The sequence below is a fragment of the Micromesistius poutassou genome, assembly GCF_964030765.1.
Source record: "Micromesistius poutassou genome assembly, chromosome: 6".
In the NCBI taxonomy this organism is placed as follows: Eukaryota; Metazoa; Chordata; class Actinopteri; order Gadiformes; family Gadidae; genus Micromesistius; species Micromesistius poutassou.
Genome location: NC_140276.1, coordinates 7,187,997 through 7,211,604, shown reverse-complemented (window position 1 = coordinate 7,211,604; position 23,608 = coordinate 7,187,997). Strand labels below are relative to the sequence as shown.

General features: G+C 41.8%; 2 protein-coding genes across 2 annotated transcripts; both read right to left on the bottom strand.

The window, feature by feature from the left end:
• Window positions 1-9,971: 9,971 nt before the first annotated feature.
• Window positions 9,972-14,219, bottom strand: LOC311344794 (uncharacterized protein; the record flags this gene model as incomplete). Its single annotated transcript, XM_084469134.1, has 13 exons — window positions 13,577-14,219; window positions 13,335-13,443; window positions 12,350-12,450; window positions 11,959-12,231; window positions 11,756-11,849; window positions 11,592-11,659; window positions 11,219-11,467; window positions 11,044-11,103; window positions 10,776-10,922; window positions 10,602-10,667; window positions 10,372-10,449; window positions 10,159-10,234; window positions 9,972-10,042 (listed from the first exon to the last, which is right to left on the bottom strand). Exons 2-13 carry the CDS (start codon window positions 13,441-13,443, stop codon window positions 9,972-9,974), a joined length of 1,392 nt encoding a protein of 463 aa, XP_084325260.1. The 5' UTR covers window positions 13,577-14,219.
• Window positions 14,220-19,299: 5,080 nt separating this feature from the next.
• Window positions 19,300-22,689, bottom strand: p2ry10 (P2Y receptor family member 10). The gene is made up of 4 exons (XM_084469341.1): window positions 22,445-22,689; window positions 21,367-21,729; window positions 20,809-20,989; window positions 19,300-20,504 (listed from the first exon to the last, which is right to left on the bottom strand). The coding sequence occupies exons 2-4, from the start codon at window positions 21,534-21,536 to the stop codon at window positions 19,632-19,634; spliced, it is 1,224 nt and encodes a 407-aa protein (XP_084325467.1). The 5' UTR covers window positions 21,537-21,729; window positions 22,445-22,689; the 3' UTR covers window positions 19,300-19,631.
• Between the last annotated feature and the right edge of the window lie 919 nt (window positions 22,690-23,608).

Genomic DNA, 23,608 nt, shown 5'->3' with positions numbered 1-23,608 from the left:
CCGTATTTTATTCACATTAATGTAATTCATGAGCCATAATTTCCGTAATTCATAAGCCATAATTTCATTAATTAATTTGCATTAAAGTAATTCATAAACCATAATTTCATTAATTAATTTGCATTAAAGTAATTCATAAGCCATAATTTCCGTATTTTATTCACATTAAAGTAATTAATAAGCAATAATTTCCGTATTTTATTCACATTAACGTAATTCATAAGCCATAATTTCCGTATTTTATTCGCATTGACATAATTCGTAAGCCATAATTTCATTATTTTATTCGCATTAACATAATTCGTAAGCCATAATTTCATTATTTTATTCGCATTAACGTAATTCATAAGCCATAATTTCATTTGCATTTAAGTATTTCACAAGACATAATTTCCGTATTTTATTCTCATTTACGTAATTAATAAGCCATAATTTCCATATTTTATTCGCATTAACATAATTCGTAAGCCATAATTTCATTATTTTATTCGCATTAACGTAATTCATAAGCCATAATTTCCGTATTTTATTCACATTTAAGTAATCCATAAGCCATAATTTTATTATTTAATTTGCGTTAAAGTGATTAATAAGCCATAATTTCCTTATTTTATTCGCATTAAAGTAATTCATAAGCCATAATTTCCGTATTTTATTTGCATTAACGTAATTCATAAGCCATAATTTCCATATTTTATTCGCATTAACATAATTCGTAAGCCATAATTTCATTATTTTATTCGCATTAACGTAATTCATAAGCCATAATTTCCGTATTTTATTCACATTTAAGTAATCCATAAGCCATAATTTTATTATTTAATTTGCGTTAAAGTGATTAATAAGCCATAATTTCCTTATTTTATTCGCATTAAAGTAATTCATAAGCCATAATTTCCGTATTTTATTTGCATTAACGTAATTCATAAGCCATAATTTCCATATTTTATTCGCATTAACATAATTCGTAAGCCATAATTTCATTATTTTATTCGCATTAACGTAATTCATAAGCCATAATTTCCGTATTTTATTCACATTTAAGTAATCCATAAGCCATAATTTTATTATTTAATTTGCGTTAAAGTGATTAATAAGCCATAATTTCCTTATTTTATTCGCATTAAAGTAATTCATAAGCCATAATTTCCGTATTTTATTTGCATTAACGTAATTCATAAGCCATAATTTCCATATTTTATTCGCATTAACATAATTCGTAAGCCATAATTTCATTATTTTATTCGCATTAACGTAATTCATAAGCCATAATTTCCGTATTTTATTCACATTTAAGTAATCCATAAGCCATAATTTTATTATTTAATTTGCGTTAAAGTGATTAATAAGCCATAATTTCCTTATTTTATTCGCATTAAAGTAATTCATAAGCCATAATTTCCGTATTTTATTTGCATTAACGTAATTCATAAGCCATAATTTCCATATTTTATTCGCATTAACATAATTCGTAAGCCATAATTTCATTATTTTATTCGCATTAACGTAATTCATAAGCCATAATTTCCGTATTTTATTCACATTTAAGTAATCCATAAGCCATAATTTTATTATTTAATTTGCGTTAAAGTGATTAATAAGCCATAATTTCCTTATTTTATTCGCATTAAAGTAATTCATAAGCCATAATTTCCGTATTTTATTTGCATTAACGTAATTCATAAGCCATAATTTCCGTATTTTATTCGCATTAACGTAATTCATAAGTAATAATTTCCGTATTTTATTTGCATTAACGTAATTCATAAGCCATAATTACCGTATTTTATTTGCATTAACGTAATTCATAAGCCATAATTTCATTTTATTCGCATTTACGTAATTCATAAGCCATAATTTCCGTTTTTTTATTCGCATTTATGTAATTCATTTCATTATTTTATTCGCATTTCATAATAAATAAATAAATTCATACAAATAAATAAATAAATTCATACAAATGAATAAATAAATTCATACAAATGAATAAATACATTCATACAAATAAATACATTCATACAAATAAATACATTCATACAAATAAATAAATTCATATAAATAAATTCATACAAATAAATAAATAAATTAATCCTTATTTCATTCACATTAACAGTTATTCAAGTAGTCCCTGCTCTAAACGCCTAGATGTAAATGAACATAGAATCCCTTCATGGTCACTGAAATATGTCGGCACGACAACAGCCTGTACATCATAATGTGATGTTTTCACATACACATGATCAATTAATGTGCCTTTTTCAGTTGTAGCTTGTTTGACTATTTGGATGAATCCTTTATCGATCATGAATTTGCAGACAGTTGATGATTTCAAAATGTCATCATTGAAATCTCCCATGACAGCAATTGTGGTACTCTGGTGATTTAGCCAATCAAGTACTTTGTCAAGGTTTTCTTTGAACAATGTCATGGTATATGATGGTGGGCGATAAATAACTGCCATTAATATATCCTGTGTAGTGCAGTGGTAAACCAAACATTCTAAATTTACAGTTGGTACCTGGATAATACTGTACGCCAAATTGTCTGCACTATACATGCCAACTCCACCATGTTGTTGGTCTTGAATTTCTTTGAATAAGGAGTTGCTGCTATCGTACGACAGACTCCTTGGATGGTTGTGAAAAGCATAACCATCCAGTCGTACAGTTTCCAATGAGGAAGCTGCCGGCAACCATGTTTCAGTAACAGCAATACAGTTAAGCTGCAGATGCTGTGTACACAAAGCCAAATCTGTCACATGTCGAGTCAAACTTTGCACATTCATCAAAAACACATTAAATGGTGGTGTAGTGAAATTACTACCTGGAATATTAGTGACCAAGAAGGGAGGCATGCTTGCAATTGCATCCTGAATTGTGTCTTTGCAATATATTGCTTTCTCGTTAAAGTCCTGAATAACTAAACCCGAATAATCTCTAACGCGACTTAGAGCCACATATGCTTGACCAGCTGCAAAGATTTTCTTTAGCGAAACTACCGCTTTATCTACAGTAAGTCCTTGTACTTTATGGACTGTACAAGCCCAGGCAAGCCTTATTGGAAATTGCCGGCGCGATCCACCGTGTTTGGTAACTCTTTCCTCTTCTGCTTCAATGCCTGTGGAAAGCATTTCAACAGCAGAGGAAAATGAAGAGCAATTCCTCCTTTTGGTTCCAATTTGATGATCATCAAACTTTACGTAAATGGTCTTTGGGAACCTATCATCATTAGGTGGATAAACGATGTGTGTGACTATTCCACACACACCATTCACTAAACCGTCATCGCAATCCAGATTTTTCAGCAGCATGACACGAGCACCCACTCCCAAAAGCAGGGTCTCTTGCAGACATGTACTGTATGATAGGGTATGATGTCCTTCCCTCACCTCAAGCTTGCCTGTTTTCTTGCTAGTTACAAAATCTTTCGCTTCGATCGTAACATATGCGGGACAACTCTTGAATAACTGTTGAATGTTATGCTCATTTACTTGCCGGTTCGTTGGGAAAATGTGTAAAGCTGAGCTCACTTCACCAGTTTCGCAACGCCTTAATAATTTAATGTCCGAAGACAGCATGGGGGTCCCTTTCACACGACATCTAACCCTGTTCAACAAATCTGCAAAAACACCATCTTTCTGACGGACAACAGTTTTCAGTTCCACTACCTGAAAATGAGTCCACAAACCGACACCAACATCCTCTGAATACAATGCTTTCCCTTTCACTGGAGGCAACTGATAAAAATCCCCAACTGCAATTATGCTAACGTTTCCAAACGGGGAATAGTCACCAGACTGTTTAATTTGTCTTAAACGTCCATGGACGTAGGCCAATAGGTTATGATCAACCATGGAAATTTCGTCGATTATCAAAATCTGCAAGCTAATATATTTAGCACGCAAAGAATTGAGCTTCGCCTCACCCAGTGGAATGTAAGGCAACCGCACATCTTTACCAATGCTAAATGAACTGTGAATAGTACCTGCGTGTAAATTGTGTGCAGCTATCCCCGTAGGAGCGGTTAGCAAAACGCAAACGTCGTCCGGATTTCGACAGCCTCGTGACAACAACCTCAGTGCCTCGTACTGCACAGCTCTTATTAAGTGGCTTTTACCGGTCCCTGCACCACCTGTGACAAAAACCTGCAACGCTGCTACCTTATCTCCATTCACCTTACTCAAACACCACTGCCTAATCCGGTAAAAGACAGAGAGCTGGGTCTCATTAAGAGATCTAATCAACGCCAAGCCATCACTCCTGCACAGTACATTCTGTCTCTTCTCCAAATCACCAACTTGTCTGCTATTAACCGCTAAATCCGGAATAAATTCTACAGGCCCATCTGAAGCTTCTTCAGTCTCCCTACGCTCTTCCAAACACTCTAAACGCTCCTGCTCTTGCTCCGGGCAGAGCTCACCCCAGGCGTCCTCTAAAACCACATCACTATCTACCGAATTCCTTATGTCATCTAACTCCTCAGCATTCATTTCAAACCCCCTGCGATTCGAATCCACTATCGACTTCACTAAATACAACAATCCATCACTCAATCTAACATGACCACGACTATGAAACTCTTCAAATGTTTCAAAACCTGCTGGCCTCAGGTGCACATCTAAACGAAAGGGTAAAAACAACTGCATAACACTCTGGTAAAACAATTCTGGATTCTTTGTTTCTGAAAAGCGCGCATAACGAATAACTGCAGGTTCGGAATGCGTTCTTTTCAGAATGAATCCACAATTGTTTTCCAGTTCTATCCTGTTGGGAGACCGCTCCGATTTACTCAATATGCGGTACTCCGAGGCAAACAAAGCCATACACATGTCCTCAAACACACTACCTCTTGGCCTATTCCTATACCTATCCACAAGACTAGTCATCCACATGTCCTCTGTGCTAAGGTCATTGGATGATGCCTTCCGTTTTAACACTGATAAAGGCAAACTCATTCTAACACTACTCTCCCCAACTGGAACAAATACAACCTTCCTCGAACACTCCCTCAAATGCATTCCTGTCAACCTGTACACAGACTCTTGGGCACACACATCTCTATTATGCAAATACACACTTCCTAACTTTTTAAGGGCATCCTTTGCACTACTATTCCTATCCTTAGCAGATTCCCTCTGCGCATTCCCTAACAACAATCCTATCTCACGCTCCGCCTTGGAAATATAAGAAATAATGTACACTACACACGCATACGCGTCTACCACATACTGGATATCAATATTCGCATTCCAACATTTTAAGACCGGTTTGCTATATTGATTGATCCAAACCTCACTAGTTTCCCTGCTCAAAACAACACTCGTCTTCCTAGCACAAATACCATACGCCAACTCAAACACCCTTTGGTCTACCTGTAAATGATCAAACAACTGCTCTACACTGTCAAAACTGAGATTGTCATCTGAAAGGGCCTCTTTTATTTTGGTTATAGTGCGCACTGCCATTTTTTTTTGTTCCAATTTAGTCCGTTTCCTAATTTGACATGCACATTCTGACAATGTCAGTGCCCCGTCTTCTTGACATGTGCATGTTTTGTCCTCCTCCTCCTCAATAGGCGGGCGAGATATAAAAGTTCTCGCAGACGGAGGCTTAGGGAAATTAAAACGACAAACAGTTGCATTTTTCTTACATGTTTTTGAATGCCGTTTGGAATGCTTTTGCACGGATGAAACTATGTCCAATAGTGTCTCATCCTGTGCGGGTAATTCACATGTTACGTAATTATCTATAAATTGAATTACCTCTTCATCTGTATTTCTATCAATTATTGGTGCATTTTCGATCCAAAACAGGCAGTGAACATGTGGTGAACCACGCTGCTGGAATTCAACCCTATAGAAGTAATCCTTAATTTTCCCAATAGGGTTAGACGGAGACATCAAAACCTCTTTCAGAAAACAATGCCACCTAAAATCAAACATCCTCGCCGCAGTAACCGGATTACGCCTCAAAAGCTCACACCTATCTGCCCACTCCAGCTCTTCGGCCGTCTCCGTCCTACCTTCCTGCTTCAAAATACTACTCAAAAGATTCTTCCACCGCATGTCGGCAGAAGAAAACGAACAAAACCACGTCGGGATACCCAGCTGACGGACACAAGCCAACAAATCACGCTGCACACCCTGCCAAAATGATGGGGTACCTCTAATAGGTTTAAGAAAACGATACCCATCGTCAAAATGCAACAACTGCTTCAACTGTTCCTCATCATTCAATACACTAGTGCTAATCTTTCTAAATTGCCCTCCTTTCCCCTTCCGCAATGCTATTGAGACATTTGACACTACTTGCTGAACCTCAGACATGTACTGAGCAAAAAATATGTAATCTACATTTTGTGCAAACCTACCATCTGCATGTAAAATCCGATTATTAAAATAACGGCACAAAGTTAGGCGGTCAGGTCTGCCGTCATGATACGTCGCAGATCCTGTCGGAAACAACACCGGGAAACATTTTGCTTCATTTGAATGATCAGACAACAACTTGACAGGATTGTTTCCCTCTGCTGGAGCCAAATTTAATATGTTATCTAAATATTGATCAAGGGCTTCTTGACCAATGTCAACAGGCATAAGACAAGTGTCTTGAAACATACAATGCTGTTGTCTGTCATGCAGAAGCTCATCTTCCTCGGCAGCATTGTTTCCATTACCATGTACTGCTATGTCATCTACTGCCACACTCTCTTGTTCTCTACAAAAGTCATTTATCCACACTTCATTGAATTCTATATCCTTATAATGTGCATTATTCCGTTTAAGATACTGCAAAGCCTGCTTGATGCGCATACTATCAACATACTGGTACTCATAATGCCCTTTGTATGTGAGCTTTCGCTTCAATTTAACGGGTAACAAAGACCCAGCCATGTCAGAACGTGGTAGCAAATTGCTCGTCTGCACAATATTAGCAGGAACACACGTCACAGGCCCATGGACGCCATTTTGCCCACCTTTAGGCAATGCTAGTATCTTCATAAACGGAATATGCAGTGCGATTAAATGTTGCTCTAAATTATTCAGGCATGCCAATTCTGGGGGAATGTGACACGTCTCCAAATTATTTAGAGCACACTCTGGTGGCATTTGACCTGTAGTAATTTTATGGTGACAGCTAGAACAAATCCACAACTTTGCCCTAGCTGTATCTAACCACTGACAAGGCAACACACAATCTGCACTACATTTATGCAAATATGCTTCACTAATACATTTTCCTGCAATTTCAGTTATTTTTTCACTTTTACTATAATCCTTGATGCTACAAGGTGAAACTTGATTCCTAAACAACTTTCTAAAACACACACAGCAGACGAAATCCGGGCCATCATTTACTTTAGCCAAAAACTGCTGCATAACTAAATCAAAATCATTCAATGTTGCTTTTATATGTTGCCTTCTCAATTTATTACCTGCAACTACGCGCTGCCTATGCTGACTATTTTCATGATATTTATTTATACTTTTGGATTTTACATTCTGCCTGTGACACTTATTTTTTAGATATTTTGATGCACTAATTTCCTTTAACGTGTCCCTGTGAGACTTATTATTACAATATTTAGATATACTCATTTGCTTTACTGTGTCCCTGTGAGACTTATTATTACAATATTTACTTTTACTCATTTCCTTTTTTGTGTCCCTGTGAGACTTATTTTTACGATATTTGGTTTTACTAATTTCTCGCAATTTTTCCTTGTACCAATTTTTTTCCTGATAATTCTTTTTCATCTTTTCTATAACTTTTTGCCTGTTTACCTGATATTTTAATTTTTTTTGTAAATTCTTTTTATTTATGAAATGTTTAGACGGAGATGTAATACACGGTTTTATTAAATTTTGTTCAATAATGTCTACTTTAGATTCAAAAATTGAGGATGCGACCGAAGTTAAATTGTCTGCACAAGCCCTATGTTTTCTGAGATTGTAACTAGACCCACCCCCTTTGCAATACCCATAGCAACACTGCATGTTTGGCTTCTGAACACAAACCACATTCTCATAATGATTACCGTTACAATTTTCTAAGTAAATTCCCTGATCTGACAACAACTCCAACTTACAACTATATTCAAGCCAGCGACCACCACAGTAAGTAAAAATACTAACTCCCAACATATCTGCTGCTGCTTGAATCTCCACTTCAGTGGCCCAACTACCAACATACGCCATTTTTGAGACTGTGAGATATTCCTCCATCGAACTATACTCACTTCTCAAAACACCACCATTAGCTTTCAAATGCCTAACTACAGCTAGTCTAATTTTCCTATGATTCTTTTGTGTACCACACACAGACTGACTAACTGCTCTAAAGAAACAATTACCATCCCCGACTATTTTCCCATTTTTACAAGGAGCACCCAATGGACCAACTTGTGTAGAAACTAGATCTGCCTCCTCTGAGTCAACATTTAACTGATTGCACAGAGTTTCTACAACTTCCCCAGAAAGCGGCTTAAATTGGAGGCCTTTACTCAAAACATCACCTACAAAAACAACATCCGAATCATCATCACCCTTCCTAAATTTCTTTGATGAACACCCACTCGGTGAAGCTTTACGCTTTACACTCGAGCTAACCGTTGGTTCTACTTTTAAACTGGATCTCTGGACAACACTAACACTAGCTATCTCAAACGGTTTGGGTGGTTTTAATCCTGTCGCTAACTTGCAGATGTGCTCAAAAACATCATCTAAGCACGTGAAATACAGTACAACACTCTTCCCTTCCCCGTCCACCATCCCATCTGCACTGCGCGCATGCGAATCTACAATAGCAAAACGTCCACCTTGACTAATGACTGCACATGTACTACCACCTAATGTAAGAAAACACGTCTGATACTTTACCAACATCTTTAACAAACCAGATCTGAGACTGATGACAAAACCACAATCAATCAGCTCACCTGCCACCACATCAACATGGCCACAAACATGTTCCCCATATTCAAAGTCGAAAGCGTGTCCATCGATAACAGAGTGTAGGGGCAAATCAGGAACACTAAGCAGTGGCGAATCATCGCTGGTGACATTGCTGTCCCTCAACCGATTGTAAAGTTGATCCCCCAAAAAAACCACCTTGTCGAGATTGTCTGTCTGCCACGAAAACACGCCATCAATGGAGTGTTTTGCTATGGCTACCAAACTGATAGCCATACACTGAACGCCAGCGTGGCGAAACCGACAATCTCCCTGATGGAAAGATCCCCTGACAGAACTCGATTTACTCGGTGAACTGCCACCCTCAACTACGGTTGTGACATCAACATCTACAAGCAATGTCGCACTGTCAATGTCTGAATCTACCCCCACAGACAGGCTGCTAATGGCATACCACTCTGCACCCAAAGACTTCTTAAGACTTTGAATATGTAACATCAGGTCGGCCAGGCACGTGTTAAAAACCGCTACAGACCTACCAATACCACATGGAAAACCAGATACGTCACAACTACTACAATCAACTACAACAAAGTAACCATTGTGCTCAATGACAACACTCACCGCACCGTGCAGGTTCAAGAGACACAATCCATCAGTCAACAAAGGTTCCTGTAGCTTTTCGAAGAACACAGAGTCGTCTGAGCCGAAACCTCTGTAGACTGATGGACCAATGGCTACTTTCCACTTTCTGCCAAAAACACTGTGCTGTTTCAAGAACTCGCACAGATCACTATCAAAGCCACTATCCCTACTTGATGTACCTACAGAACTAGCCAACTTCTCACCTTCTAAACAAACACTATCGACATCTCGCGCACCCCATGTACAAACAGGGGCAATGACATGTTTAAGTGCGGCGACAACACTGCACGCAATTGACACGTCAGTCGTTGTCGCCGACACTTTCCCACTACCACCACCTCTAACTACACTACCAGACACAACAGCCTGTGGCTTTCGCTCGCCACACCTGCAAGAGGGAGGGTTAGCGTCAACCTTACTTTGGATGAATCTTCTGCTGACCTCCTCCCCCTCCGGCACCGTCACAGCACTCGGAGTCGCGTCCCCCTAAAAATAATTAAGAAAATACATTAACAAAAGTGTCATTATCGCATTTGAGAGAACTTGCTAATCATATACAATAATTTGGAACAATTTGTTTGATCTGATTTAGAATAGTGTACCAACCTCCTCCGCAGCAGTGGTAGGTGATGGCTCCTCCCACACGGCCGCAGCCACAGCACTAGCAGTCGAATCCCCCTAAAGAAAATACATGAACAAAAGTGTCATTATTGCATTTGAGAGAACTTGCTAGTCATAGCAATAATTTGCTATGTGTATTACACAATATGTACATGCACATAGAATTAAACTGATTAAGGATAAAGCGTACTAACCTCCTCCTCTGCAACCACGTCCACAACGATGCCACGTGTCAGCCTGGGAGACACCCCAACGCTGGGTGCCGCCTTCACCTGTTTACACGAAACAAAACCATGTATTTTATTAATTGTTTTCAATACTTGCCAAAGTACTAAACAAGTAAAGCAAAGAAACAATTGCATTATCGGTGCCTACCATTTGTACTGCGCAATTCAGTGATTACATTAATGAAATAAAGACAAACCTGGCACAATGCAGGTCTCCTCTTGCAGGCCACACGTTTCGGACGTCGCTCCACCACACACCGTGTCTGATTAAAGAAAATCAAACACACTTTTAGAACATATAAAAGGAGTGTTTTAAGGGAGACAATACAGTTTTAAAAGACCTCAATCAAAACGTCACATTTTCAACTTACCTTTGTGTGTTGTGGAACGGCTGGGCAGTCAGGGCTCGAAAGATGAGCTGGAACCACGGCGTCCATCGCAGCCAACATGGCGGTGCTGAAGTGGACAGGATTGAGTGGGATGAAACAATCCTTCAGCACGATGGCACGTCCGTCCTCCTGTGAAATAAACACAGAAACAGAATATTAGTCACAATTGCTATTGAGTAAATCAATGTGCACAGATATACAAATCGATATACATATGTTAACAATTAACGTTACAATATATACTACAAACCTGATGCCGAACCACACGTCTCTTTGAGGGCCTGAAGAGCTGATCCGCAGATTGGATCCTCTGCAATGACAAATAACAATTATTTGATTAAAATGAATGCATGGTGAACATTTTTGAATTTCAACCATCAACTATTTTGCAAATATGAGTGGGAAGTACTGTATGCCAATATTACCTTCTTGCCGTTCACCACTTCCATCCAGACATCGCAGGGGGGAGAAGAGGGAGAATCCCTCACAATCACCCTTGGAGGGGTGATTGGACCCGGCGATGCTGGTCGCGCCTGTGCCGGTGCTGGCACAGGCACGGGAACATCCGGCGCCTTTGGTGCTGGCGCCGGCACTGGCACGTCCAGTTGCGTGTAGGCAGCATGCCACAGCAACTCGGCAAAAATGCCCATGCCAGCCTCGTCGCTCAAGTGAACCTGAAAAGGATAAAATAATACACTCACTAACAATAACATCAACTTTCAATAAATAATACTATCAATTCAACTACAAATGAGTGTAAATCATCAACCTTCTTTGCACACAGTATATGCTACTTACACTATCCCTGACCCAGAGATTCAGGTCGCTGAAGGGGAAGTGTTCGAACGTCGAGTAGTACGCCATACCTAAGAAATGATAAATATATATATAAATCATTCATATACTTACATATATCAACAAATAAAGTAAGCATGTAACATAAACATCTGTTTGAAACATACCCATGGACTTGGCCACAGAACGAAACTCCCGGCTCATGTGCTCCTGCAGCTCTGGAGCGACACTCAGGCGTGGAACGAAATCCACGACAAAAACCTTGAAAGACAATGACATTCCATTTAAACACATGTACGCTGTACTGCAACACGTCATTAACGCATTTTAAGAACTGAACAAAATACACACAATCAACTAAATTACTTACATTCTGCCAACGCTGACTTGCACTAATCAAGAGCTTCCCAAACTCTTGACCAGCCAATTCATGAGTAGTGCTGGTGGTCAGGTTGTTACCGGGGGCCAGGATGCAGACTGCATCAGGTGTCCGGGGTAGCGTAGCGTGGACCAGCTCCGTCCTAAGATGAGACGCGCTGGCCCCAGGGGTCGTCATGATCCCAAAGGAAAGCCTTCCCTTGGAAATCCCGACCGTTCCATCGGCAAAGGGGCGCAGATGGGAATCCCCTATGATAAGAACAAACTGAAACATAGAAAAACCTATTTAGAAATCATGTTTTTCAATTTAAAAAAAAAAAAAAAAAATTAAAAATTATTAAAAAAAAAAAAAATTATTAACACATTCTTAAACAATCAATCACCTTCTTATCAGCCGAATGCGCAGGAACGAAGAGCTTGTGTGTCTTGCCTGACACAGACACCGGGTACTGGGTCACACGACGGCGTGTCCCTGTACCACGGCCTATTCACAGAAAGAAGTATATTAGTATTTATAAAACGGATGGCTTAAATCAAGCAATCTGATTGGTTCCCAACTGTTGTATATTGAGCATATACACACAGCTATGACGCCCGTTTGGTTTACAGAGTTCAGTATCACTCCGCGCCTAACTTGAACTGTTTTTTATTTATATATAAAAGCAATAGAATAGTTCACTGAAGCCTAAAAACATGTTGATTGCTGGATAGGCTGGAAATGTTGTAAAGCAATAGGCACACGGTGAGTGAACTGCTCGATAGTATTGAGTATTGGGTGTAAAATACACATACTGTACCCCTGAAATCTCCAATAAAGACGTTATAATACAGTATCAAAATATGCTCCCAGTATTCTTACAGTGTACATGGAGTGAGTAGTGGTGTAAAATAACATGTTTCTGTAGTGGGAGCATCGCTTGATAGAGGCAGTCGGTCAACAGATTAAATACGCTACCAAACACATAACTTTTTGATAGGGTAGCATGATTCTATAGACTCTGATACTGTATTATAACGTCTTTATTGGAGAGTTAAGGGGTACAGTATGTATATTTTACACCAATACTACACCGCGGATCAATAGTGTCGTCATGCGCATGCGCAGAACCACTAGGTAGCAAAATCACCAGAGTGAAGGGGGTCGCCGTCCCTCCGCTGCGCGGCGGGATGGACAACGCCCCTTAACTGTGGTATAATGACCGTATACCACAGCCTGGCGTGATCTATTGCTTAAATATAGTAAATACTATATTAGTAATAATATTACTCATCTAGATTACACAAATATTGACCTCATTTACAATTTCAAAAGCTTCACTGTGCACATAGAACTTGATGACAATGGAAAAAACCCAACTCCCTACTTACGTGCAACAAACTCGGGACGGTCAAACGACAGTTCCACGTCGACGGGACGTAGGGCTGCCTCTCTCCTCTTGGCCGCCTGAGAGAGACGGTACGACTTGCCGCGAGGCATCTAAAGACATATAAACAGAATATGCGATAATACGATTAGAAAAAGCGAATGAAACCTGTAATGAAACATACTTGCATCTTAACTACCACACGTTTAAATGGAATGATAAATGAAGTATGAGAAATAAACTCACCGTCGTTCCAAGGAGGATCAAGCGTCCAAGTAAATCGATAGATAGATCGACGGATAGATAGATAGAGAATAGATAGATAGATAGAATAGATGGATAGAATAGATAGATAGAATAGATAGATAGAATACTACTAGTAGTACTAATAGTAGTGATAGTATACCTGAAAAGGTATTAAACTATCAAGCACACTCTCTCGATTGAAATATCTCTGTGTAGAAATATTTCGCACAATCGCTCTAAACCTTGCAATAAAACACAGCTCCGAAGCTCTGAGTCTCAAAGAAGGCGACAACTGCCGTTCGGACAATCCTTTTATAGCCTACCTGGCGTCACACACATTTGAATCACAACAGCCAATCGCAGCACAACATCAGCCAATCACGACACAGGGATTCAAATAAGCCAATCACAAAACTGTCAACAAGCTCTTGATTTCGCGCTGTCCACCATCTTGTGTATGCTGCTCCGCGACTCGTAGTACTTCCGCTCTGAGACGGTGGCCGCATTTGTAGTCAGGATGGTTTATATCGTTAATCTTAGTATTGTTTAGCATCTAATTTTGGTTTTTGGTCTGTCTGTTTTATAATGGTGTCTTGTTAGCCCTTGTGGGCTGGGCATGCTGATGCATGACACAATAATAATAAAAAATACTAAACTAAACTCTAGCGTCAGTGGAACATAATACGTCAATGCCACCTCCATCTTGGGGCGGCCTAACCACCCACCTGAATGAATGAATGTCGGTCTTCTGTCCCATCGACGTCTATCTATGATATCTAGTCAGTATACATATATGAGCCAATGCGACGTCTACTCTTTAGAATGTCTATGATAGCTGTTTAGCAAATCACACACTATAAATATGATAGAGAAGCAGAAACAGGGCGAGTAAAATCAGCTATTTTAATATGTTGAAGAAACAATTAACATATGATTAGGCTATATATAAATACACACATAGCCTACATAATATATATATTCTGGCAACTCCGATAGTCGGCGGGGGGGTTCTCAAATCACACGCACAAACAGGGTTGCAGTGCAACCGTTTTTATTTCATGCAACTCACAAAAAAAGGAGAATCATAAAGCAACACAGGTTATTCCCCAGCGGGCCAAACAACAAGGGAAAGCGTCTCCGAATCGGGTCCGTCCGGGAGGGTGGCGTGGCTCTCGCTCCCGGCTTCCCCCCGCTCAGCGCTGTGGGAGAAAAGTTCCGGCGTCAGTGCGCTATGTGGATATCGGTGCCTTACCCCGACTGTCTTCCACTCGACTTACTCCTCGTCTCCAACGTGCCCGGTCCTTAAAACCCCTCTGCCGTCTTGCTCCCCCAGGTGATCCCAATGTCCCCGATTGCCCTGGTTTGCTGGATGAGCCCTCCATGGCACGTAGCCTATCTCTCGCGGACTACCTGAGCCGCTCGGGGTGCTGGCGCTGTTCGTCCACGCCAGACAGCGCGGGGTTGCCACAATATATATATATATATATATATATATTATATATAATATAAATATAACTTGTGAAACACACACACAAGCAAGTCCGGTTGTCACACTGAGTCCGACAGCTGAAGTGTACTGACTCACGTGTTGCTTGTTGCTGTCGTGCGGTGAACGGGGGGCGTTCAAAGACCGTCGGAAAGTTGAATTAGTAAACAATAGCCGTACCGACACTTTCGGGTGGCAGAACGCGAGTGGCTACCACTGACCTGAAGCCATCCAGCCGGCTGTAAACATAGACACATAGTCAAAAAACGAAGAACATAGTGTGACGTCATGGTGAATCGTCGACTCACCTGTTGCTCTGTTGTCGTGCGGTAAACGGGGGACGTTCAAGGACCGTCGGAAAGTTGAATTGTTTTCAAACAGCATAGTAACGCCATTGATACACAATACATACACACAATACACAGCTGCACAGTGCTCCGACATCTTGTTAGGGACTGAGGCAAAACTGGAATTACATCAATTCGCGAAAATTTTTAAAAATGCGCTTCTTTAAAAGTGTGCTTCTTTAAAACTGCAATTCTTTAAAGCTGTGCTTCATTAAAACTGCGCACAGTGATGAACGGGACCTCGTACTCCGACATCTTGTTAGGGACTGAGGCAAAACTGGAATTACATCAATTCGCGAAAATTTTTAAAAATGTGCTTTTTTTAAAAGTGTGCTTCTTTAAAAGTGTGCTTCTTTAAAAATGTGCTTCTTTAAAAGTGTGCTTCTTTAAAAGTGTGCTTGTTTAAAAGTGTGCTTCTTTAAAAGTGTGCTTCTTTAAAACTACAATTCTTTAAAGCTGTGCTTCATTAAAACTGCACGCAGTGATGAACGGGACCTCGTACCGGCTTGCGGCCGCGTCACGTGCCGTCGTAACATGTGCACACTTGTCAGCGCACATGTTACAACGGCACGTGACGCGGCCGCAAGCCGGTGCGAGGTCCCGTTCATCACTGTGCGCAGCCAGAGGCTCAAAATCACTCAGCAAAGACCGTAATAGTTATGAATATGAAATTCACAGGACACTGGTGCTGTAGCTCACATACCAAAATTCGTATTTGTCATGTTTGTAGCGGCCCCTACAGGAACTTTAAAAAGCAGCCCCTGCGCCACGTTTCACCAATATGTGTGAAAATCGGTAGGCAGGTATAACGTGGCAATACCTACAGAAAAGCCCATGCCCCAAAACCCACCGAAAGTCGGCTAATTGCATTTGTATTTTTCACTTTGGGCGGCAAAGTTCACTTTTGCGCCTTGTATTTCAACAAACTCCTCCTAGGGAATATATCGAATCTGCTTCACAATTAGTCAGTACAGTCAAAAAATGGTGCTCAACCAACGCCGTGTTATTTGTGACTGGCCGTTTAAAATTTGGTGGCTTATTTTCGCTTTTTTCACCTTGTATTTGAACAAACTCCTCCTAGGGAATTTATCGGATCTGCTTCACAATTGGTCAGTACAGTCAAAAAATGGTGCTCAACCAACGCTGTGTTATTTGTGACTGTACGTTGAAGGGCGTATCCGTGGCGTGCCGTCAAATTTGCCCGTTTTGAATGGAATTTTTTCACTTTTTCAACTTTCACATTTCAACAAACTCCTCCTAGGAAATTTATCTCATATGCTTCTACAGATTACATAAGTTCACAAAAAATTAAAATTACATAAGTTCGCGAAACATTAAAATTTAAACGGCGCGCAGTGATGAACGGGACCTCGCACCGGCTTGCGGCCGCGTCACGTGCCGTTGTAACATGTGCGCTGACAAGTGTGCACATGTTACGACGGCACGTGACGCGGCCGCAAGCCGGTACGAGGTCCCGTTCATCACTGCGTGCAGTTTTAATGAAGCACAGCTTTAAAGAATTGTAGTTTTAAAGAAGCACACTTTTAATTATTATTATTATTATTATTATTATTCATTAATTCAGCCTTGTGTTGTTTGGGAATACTGTTGAAACTGGCCCCACATTCAGACCTCTACTCTACTCTAGCATATTCTGCTATACTTTATACCGTACAGCTACCCTACTTTTTTGCCACTGCTCTACTTTACGTGCAATGGATCAAAGGTTCTGTGCAGGTGCATCCGTTGCACACTGCTTGTTGTTAGTGGTAGGTAACCTCACCATCTAGAGGAAACCCACACACTGTAATATAATATTTATTCATAACGTTATATTTCTAACGTTCACCTAAACTCTATGATAATAAGATAATTCTATGGTGTGTTGAGTAATGCGTGTGCATAAATTAATCATTAGGCATAGTCAGGGCAGTTGCTAGGAATTCTGGGCCCCCTGAATGAATATCGGTGTGGGCCCCTCTACCCCATTCATTTCCACCTTAAATGTTCTTGTTTTTCAGTGTTCTTGACGGTGCCTGGTGTAATACACCCAATTTGTTTCCTTTTTTACATTTAACGACTTAACAAGTCAGAGTGTTATTATGTAAATTATGTATTATTAACTGTCTTATTCTCATTTCCCTGATTTGCAACACGTTATTACACCTCTGATTGCAAATACATTTACCACTCAACAAATAGGTGTGGGTATTTTATTGTATTTAACAATCAAGCACTGATATGCAAAAAACAAAGTGTCCTGGCTCAAGATAGTCCACAGGTAAATATGTAGCATTTAACTTAAATGTGCAAGTGAAACAAAGAGCACATGGAATACGTTATATCAAAAACAACAACAAGCCTCATCTAATGTCAATTAAAGTTTAAATTGGATTGTTTGTTCACTGTAAGTCTCATCGCTCACTCACTTCCGATGAGGAAGAACCATGGGAAGAACCAGGCACGTGCACACATAGGGCCCTAGGGGTGCTTGAGCCCCTGCCCTTTTTTGCCTTGTATTAAAAAGTGCCCTCTGAGTGTTCTTCAACAATCGCACCCGCAAAAATGCTCGTCCGCGATTGAACGCCCCCCCCCCCCCCCTAATAATTTTGTCATAGAGGCTACTGGGGGCTGTGTGTGGGCCCTAGCGGGCTGTGGGCCCTTATAATTGTCATAACCTTTCCCCCCTATACGACGGCGCTGGGCATAGTGGTTAGCCATGTTGATGAGGTGCGTACAGGAATCAATTACGTCCCATCACCACTGCAACCACTACAGCTATGGCAGATTAAGTTACCCCATTGACTTTCTCCCCTTTGTAACTACAGGGGCTCTGTAGATAGTCTCACTGATTACTGAACAGTGCCTTATCTGCAGCCATTGGCTCTGTTGCTCTGCTTGTAATTAAAAAGTGACCAATTAAAAAAAACGGCACCCTGCTTGAAGACAATGAAGCTACTCTCAACGAAGCAACGTTTGCAGAAGTCTTTCATATTGCATGACATGACAGCCTGCTCATCTCCAGTGTCATCAACCTAAATAAGAACACCGCTAAGTTTATTTTTGACACTCTAAGAGTCTGACTCAAAACCAGACTCAGAATGTGGTCTCCTCCCTCTCAGAAAGTAAATTGATGTTAATATTTGTTAACTCGAAATTGAAACCATTCTAAAATAAACACCATCACCTTCTGACGAAGCCAGCACCCCCATGTCCACCCTGAAACAACCCTCCTGCAGTTCACCACCTCTGGACGAACACAACGTAGACGACACAGGCATCTAAACCAAGACCTGTATGCTGGCTCCTCTCCCTACAAAGGTTCTCAAAGACGTCTTTCAAATGGTGGGAGCTGCTATGGTCACCGTCATGAACCTCTCTCCCTGTCTACTGGAACTGACCCCTCTAGCTTTAAGACTGCTGTGATAACAGTCACTCTTTCCTTTGGCACCTCGGGGTACAAAACCAGCTGCTGTTGCTTTTGCCGGGACTGATGCTGAATGCGTGGACGGGTGTCAGTGTCACTGTCAGTGTCTGACTATGTGACTGTTTCTGTTTGTATTGATGGGTGTTTGTGTAGTCACTTAATTAGCAGTGGTCTACATGTTTTGTGTGAACCTTCCCCGTTCTAATTCATTATTCTGTCTGTTTTTTTGCGTTTTGCGGTGACTGCGACTGGATGCCTGGACTCTCCTCACGGTTAACTGGCCAGCACCCCATCACTATAGACTACTATTTACATTCATTTTTTATTAACTAAATGTTTTTTAAATGTTTTGCCTGTATGTATGTCATAAATATATGGCCTGTTAAGCCATACGTTGAGACTGGACATGTGATTAAGGGCAATACAATTGAATTGAATTTTATTGAATCAGAGCACAGATTGTATGAAAAGATTGGTTACATGAAAAGTTATTTCGAAAAACCAGGACGCACAGAAAGTTCAGCAGATACACTCAGAAACAATTAATAGTTCTCACGTTCTAATCTGGTAAAAGTTTCACATTTAGCTAAAAAGGGGCGTGGCACCACACCACAATCTGGGTCCCTATGGGAGTACTTGGGCTTGGGCTCTTGGACTTGGGCTCTCTCTGTTCATAACAACCTTGCTTCCCTCTAGGCCGAATATATATATATATATATATATATATATATATATATATATATATACCTCCTCTCTATTCAACCTGACCAAGCAGCCCTTCCCTCGGGCTCATCGCTACCGCCTGAGCGACACGCTGCTGTCGCTGCTCCCCTCGCGCTTCTTCTGGCGGCCCGAGCTGTAGGCAGCGACGACGGGGGAGGAGAGGAGCTTGGAGGAGATGGTGGAGGCGCGCTTGCCGAGGTGCCTCCTGAACTCGGTGGTCAGGAAGTAGTAGAGCAGGGGGTTCAGGCAGCAGCTGAGGCCCGCCAGGCACAGCGACACGGGGTGGAAGCGCTTGGTGGCCAGCCTCAGGCCGCAGTCGGACACCACGTCCTGCGTCACCAGCAGGTACAGCACGAAGTTGACGTGGTACGGCGCGAAGCAGACCAGGAAGAGCGCCGAGCAGCCCAGCACCATCCGCAGGGCCCTGCTCTTGTCCCCGGCCGTCTGCCTGTCCCCCAGCGACTCTGACTGGGAAACGTAGGAGGTGACGGTGGAGGTGCGCTCCCTGGGGTGGGGGTCCACGGGACCCTGGTACTGGGTCTTGAGGAGGGAGTGGGCGATGCGGGCCGAGCTGTAACCGATGGCAGCCAGGGGAAGCAGGAAGCCAAACAACTCTCCCAGAACCATCATGGTGACCGCCGTGGACAGGGACAGCTTACGGGTGGGCAGGTCTTTGAAACATCTGTATTCAGAAGAGCTGGCGTTGCCGTACCCTGGGCTGAAGCCCGTGGGTCCAGCTGTGGATGTTTGGGTGGGAGAGGAGTAAGGGGAGTGGGCGACACTGGTGTTGTTGTCATGGCCGCCCCTCACCAAGATGAACGGAGAGCAGCCAAATCCGACCAACAGCCAGACAATAACACTGATCAGCAGGTCGTATCGCTTCCTCCAGCGGCGAGCAGCGAACGGCTTGAGCAGGAACACACACCGCTGCACGCTGATACACATCTGAGGACAAAGAGGTGCAGACGCTGTGGGTTCGCCCTCACTGGCCCGCAGACACCCAAACTATATCGAACCCATCAGCTAAGAGTTGAGGGGCTGATGGGCGGGCAATGCTCCATAATGACAATAATACAAAACGATTGGATTATATTTCATGTATTTCATGTATTTTCCATTTTGGCTGATTACTAAATTTCTGTTGAAATTTGTTTGAAATTCTGTCGAACTTCTGTAAGACCTCCCCCAGCCCCATATCGCCCCAGTAATGAGTTACATCGTTCGGTCTGTATTATGATGGGCTGCTCACCAGGAAGACGATGGCAGCGTACATGTTGAGGTACTTCAGGTAGAAGCAGAGCAGGCAGGCGGTGTGGCCGAAGGGCCAGGTGCCAGTGAAGTAGTAGTAGATCCGGAGGGGCAGAGAGAGGACGTGCGCCAGGTCTGCAAAGGCCAGGTTGATCATGAAGATCAGCGTCTTCATTTTCTTGCTGTAGCGGCGTGACATGCAGCCGAGGAGCGAGACAGAGATACGTTATCCAAAAGGCTGAAACTGAGAACCATACAATTATACATGTGTGTGAATCTGGAGACAAAGATGTTTTGTTTATCCTTAAGCGTTCGCTGTATAATAACAGGTCTAGTAAAGGCTTTTAAGCTTGTTTGAACCTAACCCATCAATATTTCTTCCCAAAATGTTTGGATCTTTTTCTCCTTCTTTGTAAATTTGGATCCAAATAAAAGCATTTAAATGTGTGTGTGTGCGTCCGTCCGTGCGTGCGTGCATGCGTGCGCGTGCGTGTGTGTGTGTGTGTGTGTGTGTGTGTGTGAATGCGTGTGTGTGAATGCGTGTGCATCGGTAGAATACCTAATATGCCTGCAAAGGACCCAAAGGGCGACGGTGTTCAGCACGAGCCCGGGGACGAAGAGGACCAGGTAGAAGTAGGTGTACAGCCTGTCCATGTCCTCCTCCCAGCCTGCCATGTTGTCGTCATTACATTTCGAGGCGATATCCGCTGACTGGTCGTCGGAAGTCATTCTTTGCTCTTGTCTGAACCTTCTTTGTTTATTGAAGCAAACACATCGCCTTCCATGTGCCACAAGTCCAATGGGATAGTTTGGAATCTGACGAGCTGTGATGAAATGTCTCAGATGACGGAGTGTGGGGATGATGGGAGTCAGCGGTTCCCGTGGACATCGGTTCTGCACTCGCACATCATTGAAGACACACCTGCGGCAGGGCCAATCAGAATGCTCGTAATGGGAATGAACAGATTACAGGGTAATGAGAAACAAATTATTTTCCTTGTGAATATCTATCCAAAAAGCTATTTTTCTCTTGTGCCGTAGAGTGAACGACTGTGGAGCTAAAAGGCCTCAGCTGCCAAGACTCAAGACAGGAAGCACATTGGTGGAGGAGAGAGAGAGAGAGAGAGAGAGAGAGAGAGAGAGAGAGAGAGAGAGAGAGAGAGAGAGAGAGAGAGAGAGAGAGAGAGAGAGAGAGAGCAATCATTCTGCTTATCCCCTGAACCACCGCTCTGTTATCTGTCAATGCGAGAGCAACGCCCTTCCTATTCAGGCCGTTGCCTAGAGGGGACATGACGGCTGAGAAAGAAGGAAAATAAAAACAGTAGGAAACAGGTACTTCACATTAAGACGTGTACACCTCCTATAATTCAACAGAAATGTGAAAATGTTAGGATTTACAACAAACTTTGCAATTTAATAACGGCTGCAAATACTTAGTCAAATTTCACCTTTTTTTTAATGTAGGATGCTGTTAAGTTTCTTAAGTCAAACAGTCCATGTTGTACACTGTTATCCCCAACTAAAAAGCAGCCAACATTTTCAAATTCAAGTTATTTATCATTATTCCTATTCTTCCTCATGAGTGCATGAACAACACTACATCCACACGCACATTTCAAATAATAATCATGACTTACACGTTCCAAAGGTAACATCTGCAGCGTTACATTTTCTTTGGTTTGTGGCTTTCCTCTCCAAGAGTTAGCCCATCGGCAGTGCTGTTCTCAGTGGGCAGTTCTCCTCGGCCCTCACACATGCTACACCGGCTGACCCACCGTCCTGCACACCTTTTGGAACCTGGAGGTTAGCTCAAGCACTATCCTCCGCATTAGCCAGGGGTCTCACGATGTGACAAGTGCTCGGCGCGAGTCTGTCAGGTTGCTTTGACTCCCGTGCATGTCCACCGCAACACGGTGACAAAAAGGAAGTCGTTTTTTTTTTTGTAGTGAAACGTGTGTGGGTGCTGCTGAGGCCATCCACTACAGCGCACCATGGTAGCTTGGTTGCACAAGGAAGAGAAACTGTGAGAATGACTTAACACAGAGGAGGATGTTGTAGCTTAGGTAGAGAGGGAGAGAAACAGACAGACTGGCCAACGGACAGACACACAGACATACAGATCTTGATCAGACAGATGGAAAGACGGACAGGCATACAGGTAGACAGACAGACAGACAGAACGCGGTCAGACAGACAGACAGACTTTACTGTCTTAACTTTGCTGTATCGTAGAGCAGGTTTTAAGCTTATATTTTGAGAGCGGCCTACTGTATAGGTTTAAATACTTCAAACACTCTAGAATACCATTGTGGTTATTTTTGCCTTAGTGGTAATAATCATTATCATAATAACGCTCTCTTAACAAGGCTACTTGGTTAATATTTTGACGGCCCCATGGCGCCATCTGGTGGTCTTAAAGTCTTCTGTTCCACACTTGCTGGCTCGGCCATGAAGTCTGAGGGAAACATTCATTCCACCTTTTCCCTGGTCGGTTTGTCACATCACCATGATCAACGTTTGGTTTTGAGTATTTGTTAACATTATTGAGAAAAAAAACATTTAAAAATGGTGATGGTCATTATTTGTGGTCTCCCCGTTTCTGGTCAGACCAAAAGAGCCAGGTTATGACAATATAAACTCAAGTCAGGTGAATGTTATTTGTATAGCCCTTAACACAGCTACAGTTTCATTTACAGCTTTGCAGGCCATATATGTGAAACACTCACTAACCCTAACCCTCCAAAGGAAATAATCTACAAGGTAGAAATTTGAGAAAGAATGCACGTTGGGGTATCCCATCT